At 37.8% G+C, this 13,830-nt stretch overlaps 1 protein-coding gene across 8 annotated transcripts in view; it reads left to right on the top strand.

The window, feature by feature from the left end:
* The window catches only part of GRB10 (growth factor receptor bound protein 10), a 450,157-nt gene that overhangs the window by 243,553 nt on the left and 192,774 nt on the right, over positions 1-13,830 (top strand). For all 8 annotated transcript variants that reach the window (XM_070727755.1, XM_070727759.1, XM_070727754.1 and 5 more), the window contains 2 exons: positions 4,038-4,242; positions 8,372-8,513. In XM_070727755.1, the coding sequence (XP_070583856.1) occupies positions 4,038-4,242; positions 8,372-8,513 (347 nt within the window). The remainder of the gene's footprint in view (positions 1-4,037; positions 4,243-8,371; positions 8,514-13,830) is intronic.

Genomic DNA, 13,830 nt, shown 5'->3' with positions numbered 1-13,830 from the left:
CAGAAAGTTCTAGATAATTCTGGACAGTTCTAGAAACTTCTGGATAGTTCTCACAATTACAGATATGAAAGGCTATCACAAAGAGGAGGAAGACAATTCTCTAAAGCACCTGAGCACAAGGCAAAATGTAACAGATGGAGATTTATTTATTTTTAATGTCTTCTTTATTTATTTCATTTCTTCTTTATTTATTTCTTTATATTCAACTTTATTTACTTACTCACCTACCCCCCACCTACTTACCTATCTACCTACCAACCAATAACTCAAGGCTGTAAACATACAACTCACTTTCTTCCTTCTATTTTCCCCATAACAACAATTCTGTGAAGTAAGTTAAATTGAGAGAAAAAGGCTCAAAGTCACCCAAATACTCTCATTTGAACTCACTTTCTAGTCCAATGCCTTAACCACTAGACTAAATTGACTCTTATCAAAGAGAGAACAAATCCAGAACTAAGAAGAAATTTTCTGACAGTGAGTACAATTAATTAGTTGCTCCAGAAGTTGTAAATGTACCATTATTGGATCTTTTTAAGAAGAGATCAAACAGCCATTTGTACAGAGTGGTATAGGGCTGTGCTGACAAACCTATGGCATGAGTGCCACAGATAGCACACAGCATCCTATCTGTGGGGCACCCAAGCCCCAGTTCAGCTCCACACATGCACGTACACCTCTTACCAGCCAACTGGTCCTTGGGTGTCTGCCATGCATCTGGGGGGGAGTATAGCGCACGCAGGTGTATGTGCATACATGCACAGGAGGGCACATGCAGGAGAAGCATGCATGTGGGAGAAATGTGCAGGGGTCCCATGCATGCATTGCATTTGGGGGGTTCAGACACACATGTGCACTTTGGGCACTCATTCTGGAAAATGTTAGCTATCAGTGGTATAAGGTCTGCTCCTCGACCGTTATGGGAGATGGACTGTAAAACCTCCAAGGTCCTTTCCAATTCTGTTATTTTGTCATTTTCTTTACAGTTGTTATAATTATAACTTTATTTCCTGCTCTATGATTATCAAATACCTTTCTTGTTTTTATAATCCAGTCTATCTAATCAACAAAAACATCCATCAAAAGTTCATAAATTTTTCTGTTTCATGCAAAAAGCTTATAAAAATGTAGATATTGTAACTTCTTTGATTCAAATAAATCAATTTAACTATCTCAGTAAGTTGCATCATTTTCACCAATTATTCGTCTGTTGCGGATAGTGCCATCTTTGTTCAATAAACCTGCTGCAGTTAACATACACAAAAACAAAATTCCATGACTTTTTTTCTCAACTGCCATGTTTTCTGGGTTTGCTTACTGATGTTTCATTACCCAACTAAGTTCATCAATACTAGTGTGTGTAGAATTCCCCGATTAATTGCAATGATTTTCTTTGCCAGTGTTAATGTGAATGAGATATTCTCCTTGGTAGTTCCTAGATTAGGGTATTGTTTCTTCTTTGATAGTTTTTTTCTGATATCAATCCTTACTTAAATCTGATTGTAGGTTGCAGGAGAGAATGTGTTGTGGTCTTCCTGTTTTCTTAGCTTTTTTGCTGTCTCTTTTGAATGATCTATAAATATGGTTTATCTTTATGTGTCTATGATGGCTGCTAGTGTTTAAATGGTGCATAAGTCTTCAAAACAGGTTATCAAGATTTGATTCTTAAAACTTAAAAAATGTAACAGCAATTCTTACAATGACAATTATAATTTCTCGAGGATTGCACATGTGCCGAAGGGATTTCTAGGTACTCCACCTCAAGCTCTGTAGTAATTTATTATGTAAAGGGAAATCTCTCCCTCAAAATACTATAAATCCTTCTTGAAGAAAAACAGAAAGGAAAAATCCACAAACATCAAAGAGAATCTGAAGTTTTAAGCAAAGATAGAGATTCTTTTGCTATAACGAGGGAGTGATGAAGTGAGTACAATAAATCTTAAAATGGCAGAGGGAGGAGCAGACTCTAGCGCTGGGAAGATCGAAAAAAAGCTGGATAGATTGTTAGACATTGTCTCAGGATTTGAGCAGAGATTTATTACAGTGGAGTCAACAATTGGAAACTGGCTTCAGCTGTTAAATTGATTAAAAAGGAGACTGAGTTTTCTAATGGAAAGATTCAGAAAATTGAAAAACAAGCAAAGGATCAGGATGAATTAATTAAACAAATTAATTATAGAATTGCTAATTTGGAGGACTGTCAAAGGAGAAGAAATTTACATCTGCGTGGGTTCAGATCAGACTTTGCTTCAGGCTCAAACTTAAATGAAGCAGTAACTGCTTGGATTAATAAGCAAGCTGGTGACCAAGAATAAGGAAAAAGTGGTTAATTGTGAATGAAAAAGAGGGGGGATGGGGAGTTCTTTGTTTGGAGCTGTATAGGGAAACTATGTGAAAACAAATGGGTGAAATTGGAAAAACAGATAAACGGGATGAAGAATAGAGAATTAATTTTTACAAAGTGGAATAGGAATGACTTAGGTAAATTAATAGGTCCCATGAAAGGGACTATGGAAATTTGGAAAAAACGGCAGGGGAAAATAGGATTATAGAAATCTAAACTGTCATAGCTTTATGTAATCAATAGAGATAATGAAACAAATTTGAATAGGGTTATAGCAGAGTTGAAGGGAAGAGGGATAACTAAGATAGAACAGTTATATGAGAAGGATGGCAGGCCAAGTAGAAATCGTATAGAATGGTGGTTAGGTAAGGAAAGATGGCTACAAATAAATGCAATATGTAAATATCTCAATGAAAGGGAGAATAAAGAAGTAGTATTGAGGCAGGAGACAGGGTTAGAGAAAATAATATGAGAAAAAAGTGAGGGTATAAAGGCGCAAGCAACCAATATATATAAGTTGTTAGTGCAGTCAGACCGGGACACGATTCAAGGGTTGACTAAATGGTGGCAAAATGAGATACAAGTAGAGGTAGAAGAGATGGAAAATACAGTAGAAAATATAAGGAAAATTAAGAATACAAGAATTAGGGAAATGAGAAGGAAAATGATGATCCAGAAGAGTATTGGGAGAATGTCATATGGTCAGATGAAATCAAAGTAGAACTGTTTGGTAGAAACACAACTCGTCATGTTTGTAGGCGGAAGAATGCTGAGTTGCATCCAAAGAACACCATACCTACTGTGAGGCATGGGGATGGCAACATCATGTTTTGGGGCGATTTCTCTGCAAAGGGACCAGGACGACTGATCCATGTACATGAAAGAATAAATGGGCCAATGTATGATGCGATTTTCAGTGCAAACCATCTTCCATCAGCAAGGGCACTGAAGATGAAACGTGTCTGGATCTTTCAGCATGACAATGATCCCAAATACACCGCCAGAACAACGAGGAGTGGCTGCGTAAGAAGCATTGTAAGGTCCTAGAGTGGCCTAGCCAGTCTCCAGATCTCTACCTTATAAAAAAGAGAGAGAGAGAGAGAGAGAGAGAGAGAGAGACAGAGACAGAGACAGAGACAGAGACAGAGACAGAGACAGAGACAGAGACAGAGACAGAGACAGAGACAGAGAGAGATACCTGTTTCCCAGAGAAAAGAAAATATAGAGAGCCACAAACTTGGGTAAGCATGGCTGGGTGTGTGTTTCATGTGACTGGGTGAAAGTGAGTGATGCTGAGTTGGCCACACCCACTCCTGTTTTGTTGCTCCCAGTGTTTTCTGTTCTGTGGGAAACTGGTCCCAATGGTTCTTAGAGTGTTTAAGGTTGCACACCCCTGGACTAGGAGATCTCCAAGATCCCTTACAATTATGTTGTTTAGTTGTTCTGTTATTCATCATACTTTGTTCACTACCTCCACTTGTTTTAGCAAGTGGGGAAACTGTATAAATATAAAGAAATGAATATTTCTACATCTCTGAACAACAGTCGTCATCTGCATAATTCAGTAAATCCAGTAAAACAAATGGTAGATTATTGTCATATTAGAACTGTCCAAATAGGTGTAGCTTTTAATGTAAAACGAATGCATACTTTGCTTCTGATGTTCATTGTTCATCTCTTTCTATCCTTTCAGATGATGATGTGGATTTGGAAGCTTTGGTTAACAATATGAACTCCTCATTTGAAAGTCTGTGTTCCACCTTTTGTATGAATTCAGAAAGTACTCCACTCCTTCCAAATGGCAGCAAGCTATTAGCATCAGGAACTAGTTCGCTGCATCCAGTGTCTCCACGACAGAAAATACAGAGGTCTCAACCAGTTCGCATCATGGCAGTCAGGTATATAACCAGTGCAATAATGATCCAATTCAAAATACAATTGTAATAATAAAATTTGGGGTCTGATTCACAGCAAGAACTTGGTAGAGGATGCATTCTGCTTCAGTGGAACTTCTGTAAATTGAAGTTTAGTAGCTTCGGGGCCCTATTTGGATGATTTAGGGTGCTAGGCAGGGTGCTAGACAGGGGTGGGCAGCAGACAGGATGGGATGGAATGCAGTTCCACCACCGGAAATAAAGCTGCATGCCCAGCTCCAGCTGACCAGTGGCAGTCACTTCTGGGATTACAGGTCTTGGCTGGGCTCTCCTTTTCCCCCCTGCTGCTATGTTTGCATCTGCGCTCCACGCTTTTTTCCTCTGTCCTTCCTGGCCTCGGATGAGCTTACAATATTTTTTTTATTTTATTCAGAAAGTTAACATAAAATACAGAACAAAAAAGAGAAATTTTACAAGAACAAAGGAAAAATAGACAAAACATTAAAAATAAAAAAAATTGATATTATAAAGGACAAAAGACAGAAACACATATACATATATTACCTTCCTTGCTGAATACTGATAAATATATTACAACAATATTAATTAATCCCCCTACCTGCCATTGAGAAGCAGGCCCCAAATAAGTATAACTTATAAGTACATCTATTTGCAACCAATTTGACCTGTTGTCTATCTACTATAGATAAAAGAAAAGTAATTAACAGATGAATCAACAGCAAATGTCAAAGCTCTCTGTTAGCAATCTATTATTGTATTTAACTTATAGAAATTCTACTACAGCTTCTTATCTATCACACATAATAACAATCATTATCTCTGATATGTCCAGGATCAAATATCCTCATTTGATTCTTGATAATAAAACTTTCCTTAAAATGTTGGTTGAAAACTTCCTCAGAATCATAAACCTCTGTTGTCAATCCATCTCCCTCTCCAAAAAAATCCAATCCAGATTGTTTTTGAGATACATATAGTAAGTCAATTTACTGATTGCCATCAATCCTCTAAAGAAAATATATTTTATCCCTCATCAATTATGCTAAGCTGTAGACTCCAGCTCCCTTTAAGCCTTGTCCAAAAAGGCCAGCAGTTTCTAAACCAAGTTCGCCCTGCTGTTCTGTTTTTTTTGTTCTGAATTTTTTTTGGGGGGGGGTGGAGGGGCTTAGTTTTTGCTGGGCAAAATAACTCACAACTGTACTGTTCCCGGGTCAATATGACCTGGACCAAAAATGGTTTATTTTAGATACTTAAATTTGGCCTTTTTGAAAACTTTTTTCACTGAGAAACTAGTTTGAACATTTCTGCACACAATGAAATGAAAAAATGAATGCTTATATGTTTATTTTGCTCATAAAAGCCCGCCCCCCGTTTTTGTGATTTTTTTTTCAATTTATAGATAACTGCGCACAATTTTACTAAATTTGGTGTGGGATTACTAGTTTGAACATCCCTGATCATTACAAAACTGGAAATGAACTGAAAAAATGGATGCTTATTGGGGTTTTTTGCTCAGAAATAAGCCCCCCCCCCCGGCTGTTTGCAACCATTTTCACTTTAATTTTTTTTTGCCTGCCAGTTGCAACTTTTTTGAAAATGTTTGCATTGAATTACTATTTTGAACATTTCTGAACATAATAATATTAAAATTGAACTGAAAAAAATAGATGCTTATTTGTATATTTTGCTCATAAAAGTCCCCCCTCCACTGTGTGCAATTTTTTCAATTTATATATTGTTGGCTTACCTCGGTTAGCTAGGCTATGAAACCTTCGACAATTCCGAGCAGAGAATTTTAACAGAGCGTGGATGTGTGATAAATCCAAGACACAGACTTAGTTAAATAAGTATTATTTACATATAAACAAAATATAAACAATCCAGAATAAGCACGAAGCAAATACAGACTAATACGCACTGAGCAATTACAAGATTAGCACAAAGCAAAATACAATATAGATAATAAGCACGAAGCTAAAATACAATATAGATAAAAGCACAAAGCTTATACAAGCACGAATACGACTCCCCCATCTCTCAGGCAAAAGTAAAGGAAGTGACCGAGCAAAATAATGAGCTTTTATAGCTTCAATGAGGAAGTGACGAAACAGCCTTGAATATTAACTCTTCAAGTACAGGTTAACCCTTTAAGTGCACATTAACTCTTTAAGTACAAGTTTGGTACAAGTGTACAATATGCAGTTTACAATGGCAATCCCTAACAACCATGTACCCTGTACTAACATATATATTTCAGGATCCAAAATCAAAATATTATTAAAACTTTTTGCATTGAATTACTAGTTTGAACATTTCTGAACACAATGATATAAAACTTGAACTGAAAAAAAGTGATGCTTATTTGTTTATTTTGCTGAGAAATTGGGCCTGCCCCCCACAGCTGTGTGCAATCAGTTGCACTTTATCTTTTTTTAAGGCTCCAAATCCTAAATATTTTTAATACCCTAGGCATTGATTTACTAAATTGAACATTGCTGATCATCAGAAAAATATTCCCTAAGATTTAAAATTGATGCTTATAATTTTATTTCACTCAGAAAGCCAAAAACACATTTCGGCTGTGTGCAATTATTGGCACTTTACATTTTTTTAACCTGCCAATTACAACTTGTTTGAAAGCTTTTTTCACTGGGATACTAAATCCATGTAATTTTGAAATTAACAGCATAACTTGTATATAACCTGAAAAAATTGAGCACAGCCTGGTGGGGGCCTTTTCTGAGCAAAATAAACAAATAAGCATCACTTTTTTCAGTTCAATTTTCATTTCATTATATTTAGAAATGTTCAAACTAGTAATTCAATGCCTAAGTTATTGAAAATATTTGGAATTAGGGACCTAAAAAAATGTATAAAGTGACTTGCTTGAAAAAACGGGGGAGGGTGACCCTTTTATGAGCAAAATAAACAAATAAGCATCAATATTTTCAGTTCAATTTTCATTTCATTTTGTTCAGAAATGTTCAAACTAGTAATCCCACACCAGAAGATTGTAACAAATTGTATGCAGTTTGCAGGCTAAACTATCTATAAATTGAATAAAAAATTCACAAAAGGGGGGGGGGGCTTTATGAGCAAAATAAAAATATAAGCATTATTTTTTTCATTTCCATTTTTATTTAATTGTGTGCAGAAATGTTCAAACTAATGTCCCAGTGAAAACAGCTTTCAAAAATATCAAATTTAAGTACCTAAAATAAACCATTTTCGGTCTGGATCAAATAGACCCAGGAACAGTACAAAGTTTTCTATTTGAACTTTTAAGTTAAAAAGTATTTTTTTGAAGGCTTTGCAGAGAGCTTTACCCTTAAGTTGATGCATTGTGTGCATTACCTGGGCATTCACAATCAGATGCAAATAATTCCTTTCAAGGACAAAGGAGTCAGATAAAGTTGCCACAGACAATGTTGAGGTAATATTTCTTACAATAAAGAAGGATGGGGGGGGGGAGATTTCTTTCAAATACTTCTGCTCAGCAAAACATCTTGGAAAATTACCCCATTAACATGGTATTTATTTTGTCCCACTTTAACTAATGTTAACTATCCTAATCAGAGTACTATTTCCTTTTAGACTTTTCTTTTATATATACTTTTTATTTTGTATTTTTTAGCTTTTTATCATTGCATTGATGTACAGGTAGTGCTTGTCTACAATCGAACCCAAAATTTCTGTTGTGAAGGGAGACAGTTGTTAAGTGAATTTTGCCCCAAGGTATGACTTTTATTACCATTGCCATTAAGTGAATGACTGCAGTTGTTCAATTAATAACACAACTGCAGTTATGCAATCACTGCAGTTGTTCAGTGATGTGTATCTACTCCCTCATTGACTTTGTTTATTGGAAGGTCAAAAAAGCTAATTGAATGACCCTGCGATACTTCAACTATCATAAATATGAGTCAGTTGCCAAGCATCTGAATTTTGATCTACACTGGTTATAAGTGTGGGAAATGGTTGTTTTTTTCAGGACTGTTGTAACTTTGAATAGTCACTAAATCAATTGTTGTAAATTAAGGACAACCTGTATTTTTAATGCTTTTTAAATTGGCTGTATCCCATTTTTCTTACGTTGGACTTTGGTTATAATAAAGATTTGATTTGACTATAGACGTCTGCAGGAGGAAGAACAACAATTCAGAACATCCTCTTTGCCTGCCATTCCAAATCCTTTCCCTGAACTATGCAGCCCCACAAATTCACCTGTGTTGGCATCGGGATCTCTACCTCAGAGTCAGCCTATGAATAAGCAAGTGAGTGAGACTTTCTTTGTGTTTTTGAAAGTGACTGGTTTTAACATGAATTTTAAAAATAAATTTCTTGAGATCACTGAACAAAAGGAAGAATCATAACCAGTAGTGGATCAAAGGATGACTTATTTTTAGCATGTGTCAGAAATTAAAAATCCCTAGGTAATATAATACAGAAAGTAGGCCTCAGGTAAGAATGCTAAGTCATTCAGAGGCAGTTGAGCGTACAGCAACCTAGCAATTATGTGAAAGGTATTTAACTAGGCAAGGACTTCCTGCTCTCTCTCTCTCTCTCTATCTGTTCGCTGTTAGTTATGTGCTGTTGCTGTTCGTAGAAGTATGCTTTGAAGAAGCTGTAGCGCTGTAAAAGTTGGTTCCTGTGAGTTATTGAACTAAGATAGTTGTAGCAAAGTACTAGTAAGATACTAGTTTATTGTATGTATAGTAGTAGTAGTATAAAGAAGTAAATATATTTTTCCACAACTTCCTAATGCTGCTCTGTTCATTGAAGACTTCAACTCCATTTCTACTGGTCTGTGGCTGGCTGGCTGGCTGGTTGCGTTGGTGGGCTGGCTGCACTGGTTTGCTGCTTGGGCACAAATAGGCTAGTTTATGCAAATGCAAGCTCTGATAGGTTATAGGCCCAGGGTCTGAGGCCCAGGATCTGATAGGCTATTAACTAGGATTAGGCCCAGAGTAGCCCAGGATTAAGTTCAGAGTAAATCAAGATTAAGCCCAGAGTAACCAAGTTAAAGTCCATACCAGGCTAGCCCAGACTGAAGAAACAGTATTCCTGTCTTCCTGTGTGGGAAAAGAAGCAAGAAGATCAGGATTGGTGGAAGCCAAGATTGGTGGCCAGTGCTGGTGAGAGTTGCTACAAGCAAGTAAAAGTGAAAGTTTGGCAAGCCAGGTTTCTGTAAGAGACAGAGCTTGGTGGATTTCTGAAGAATTGTTTAAAAGTGAACTATTTCTCAGTAGGAAGGGGCCTGTGTGCTGTTTAACAATGGTGTTTTCATCAGCAAATTTGCCTTTTGAAAGATTAAACAAAACAAAAGTCTGTTAATTAGGGAAGGACTTTGGGAGGTGATAGAGGCTCCTGCTGAGGATGATGATGAAAAGAAAGAAGAGAAACAGAAGTTACTTCAAAAAGCGAAGGTGTTCTGCCGGTGTGTTTCAACCGCCCGTAATTACAGGGTAATTAGTCCAGACAGACACACACCACACAATAAAAGGAAAACCCAAAAGTTTTTATAAACAGAACAACAGAAACAGCTCCCTTTTTAAATGTCAAAGGGATTTTCTGGTACACACAAGGGACAGGTTAAATGCAATGCAATTGCTCACCCAATAACTGGGAAATTGAGTCCAATTCTAAAGTCCAGCGAGTCCACACACAATCTTGAACAGCAAAAAAACCACGATCTTGATGAAACAATGAATCAGATAAACTGCCATGAGGCTAAAACACCAGGCTACGTTTTTATCTGTAGCACTAATTACAGCAGCCCCACCCAACCATAGGTGGCCTCATTTTCTCTTGTAATAATCCTTCAGTTGTTGTCTCCTATGCATCACTCTATGCATGTGTGGATGTGTCATTAATTCTTGTTCAGAATCCAGGGATGATACATATGACTGATCTCCTCCTGGGCTGTCTGCCAAACTCCCCCCCTCCCTGTCACTCACTCATCCTTGGTCAGAGGAGACTTCGTCAGCAGATTCCACTGGGAGCAAAACAGGCCTGCAGCATGTGGATATCTCCCCCACATCCACCTGCACATTCCTTGGGGCAGGAGCTGGGCCAGAGCTAACCACAACAGAAGGGAACTATTATTCTGGTTTTGGATGACAGCCAATTTGTTAAAGTGAAAAGTGAATATAGTGCTTTTCAAGTTTGGCAAAGATTTAAGGAGCTGTATCAGAGAGACACAGCTGGTGCCAAGATCATTTTGACTCGACATTTGTACAATATGAAGCTGCAGTTTGCTTTAAGTATGCAGAATGTTTCCGAAAGTTCATTGAATTTGGACTTTGTTACTTCCAAGTTAGATTGTGATAAACAGAGACAATTTATGGCTGAGAGTCAAGAAGGGACTGTTAAAAAGAGAACTTAACACATTGCAATAATAAAATGCTTCATGTGTGGTAAAAAAGGCCATGTAGCTAGTAATTGCTTCAGTAAGAAAAGAAATCAGCAGTTTACAACAAAGAAGGGATGTCTCAATGCAGCCATGGAAAGTTCAGTAATGCTGGCCTGGTGTCTGGCAGAGATCGCCCAGAAGAAGCTAAATGGATCTTGGATTCTATATGTTCTCAACATATTGTTAATAATAGACCACAAGTTGAAAGCAGTGTGAAATGTGAAGCAGAAGAGGAACAGATAGAAGAGCCTGAGGAAACACCAGTCAGTAGTTAGTGAAGAAAGAGAGTTACCTAAGAGGTCTGAAAGGTCCAATATAGGGAATCCTCCAGATAGGTATGGTTATACAAACTGTGTTTTTGTACGTAGAGTGATAGGTGAGCCAGGTAGTTATAATGAAATGTTAATGAGGCCACCTGAGGAAGTGGAAGAATGGCAAAGTGCAATGAAGGATGAATTGGAAGAATTGCAGAAGCAAAATGTTTTTGATATAGTTGATGTACCCAAGGACAGTAAGGTAATTAGTACAAAATTGGTATACAGGTTGAAGTCAATGCCTGATGGGAGTAATAAATTCAGAACAAGACTTGTAACAAAGGGATTTGTACAGAAACATTCATCCATTGCAAAAGAAGAAACCATTAGAAGTATGTTAGCATTAGAAATGCAGAAAGGTTTCAAGGTGAAACAATTTGATGTAGAATGTGCTTATGTAAATGCTGATGTAACACAAGATGTGTATGTTAAACAAGCACCAGGTTTTGAATTGAAAGATAGTTCCAAAGTGTATAAATTGAACAAAGCTTTATATGGGTTAAAATTTGGTATGCATGTATAAATGAAAGATTAATCCGAATGAGGTTTAGGCGCAGCATTGCTGATGCATACCAAGGATGATGAAAACAATAATATAAAGATAATTGTATATGGTGATGATATTTATGTATGTGCAAAAGATGATGAGTTAATTAATCAGGTGTTTAATGACCTGAACAAGTCATGTATGTTAACAGACTTGGCGAATGTAAGACATTAAGAGAATGTTAATATTGTAAAAACCAGGAAACAAAGCTTGTATAATTGTGGAAATAAGTGAACATACAGGAAGCCAATGAAATGAAGACTGTATATTGAATTTAAAGTACAGAATGTGACACAACTTGAAGAATCCTGATGGATTGAAAGTGATATATATGTGTATATGAAAAAGGTAAATGCAACAATGTAAATGTATGCAAACATAATGCCTTGATAAACAGGTTGTGTAGTGCTGCATTGAGATATTAGAAGGGGTGTCAGAAATTAAAACTCCCTAGGTAATATCATAATGCAAAAAGCAGGCCTCAGGTCATTCAGAGGAAGTTGAGCGTGCAGCAACCTAGCAATTATGTGGAAAGTATTTAACTAGGCAAGGGCTCCCTGCTCTCTCTCTCTCTGTCTGTTTGCTGTTAGCTATGTGCTGTTGCTGTTCATGGAAGTATGCTTTGAAGAAGCTGTAGCGCTGTAAAAGTTGGTTCCTATGAGTTATTGAACTAAGATAGTTGTAGCAAGGTACTAGTAAGATACTAATTTATTGTATGTATAGTATAGACAGTAATAGTAGTAGTAGTAGTATAAAGAAGTAAATACATTTTTCCACAGCTTCCTACTGCTGCTGTGTTTCATTGAAGACTAAAACTCCATTTCTACTGGTCTGTGGCTGGCTGGTTGGTTGGGTTGGTGGGCTGGCTGAACTGGTTTGCTGCTTGGGCACAAACAGGCTAGTGTACGCAAATGCAAGCTCTGATAATAAGTATCTTAGTACATCTGCATGCAGTATAATTGCTATTGCTTCTGAAATGGTTTTACATTCATAATTAACTACAAAAATCAGAGTGCCACCAGAACTTTTCAGTCCAGTCTTTTCAATTTTAAAGGACAATAGCACATAATAATAATAATAATAATAATAATAATAATAATAATAATACAACTTTAATTATAATTAAGGTTACTATTATTATTAATTGGTTTTCTGTCCCGCCCCCTCTGAAGAATCGGGGTAGCTTACAGCATGTGAAAAACAATACAATTCTGAAATCCAATAGTAACTAAAAACAAACAGCCTAAAACCCCAATTTAATTTAAAAACAGCCAATTTCAATCCATCAGCATACTTTCCATGCAACATGCATTCATCCATAGGCAGATGCTGATGCTTAATGACCCCAGGCCTGTTGGCACAAGTGTGTCTTCAAATTCTTATGGGAGGCAAGGAGGGTGGGGGCAGTACAAATATTTGGGGGGGAGCTGATTCCAAAGCCCCCTCCCCAGTGAAGGCTCTTCCCCTGGGCCCTGCCAAGCGACATTGTCCAGTTGATGGGACCTGGAGAAGGCCAACTCTGTGGACCTGACTGGTCGTTGGGGCTCTTGTGGCAGAAGGCAGTCCTGTAAGTAATTTGGTCCAATGCCGTGTAGGCTTTATAGCTCATAACCAACACTTTGAATTGCTTTCAGAAATTGATCGCAGCCAATTCAGCTGCGGAGTTTTGGAGAAACATGGGCATTCCTGGGAAGGCCCATGATCACTTGCATGGCTACATTCTGCACGATTTGTAGTTTCCAAACGCTCTTCAAAGTTAGCTCTATGTAAAGAGCATTGCAGTAGTCAAACCTCAAGGTGATAAAGGCATGAACAACTATGAGTAGGGACTCTCTATCCAGGTAGGGCCGCAACTGGTGCACTAGACAAATCTGGGCAAACATCCCCCTCGCCACAGCTGAAAGATGGTGGTCTATGGATCGAGGAGGACACCCAAGTTGCAAACCCTCTCTGAGGGGGTCAGAAATCCCCACCCAAGGTAATGGATGGACTGGTGGAATTATCCTTAGGAGGCAAAAGCCACAGCTACTCCATCTTGTCGGGGTTGAGACTGAGCTTGTTAATGCCTATCCAAACCCTAACCGCCTCTGGTCAATGGCACTTTACTTCCACTGCTTCACTGAGTGGACATGGGGTGGAAATGTATAGCTGAGTATCATCAGCATACTCATGGTAACTCACCCTGGGCCCTCAGATGATCTCAGCCAACGGTTTCATGTAGATATTAAACAGCAGGGGGAGAGTACCAACCCCTGAGGAACCCCACAAGGGAGGGGCCTAGGAGTTGACATCTGACCCTCCCGCTAACACTGACGGCA

The sequence above is a fragment of the Erythrolamprus reginae genome, chromosome Z (genome assembly GCF_031021105.1).
Source record: "Erythrolamprus reginae isolate rEryReg1 chromosome Z, rEryReg1.hap1, whole genome shotgun sequence".
Lineage (NCBI taxonomy): Eukaryota > Metazoa > Chordata > Lepidosauria > Squamata > Dipsadidae > Erythrolamprus > Erythrolamprus reginae.
Note: the sequence above shows the minus strand (reverse complement) of the source record. Positions and strands in the feature narration are given on the sequence as shown.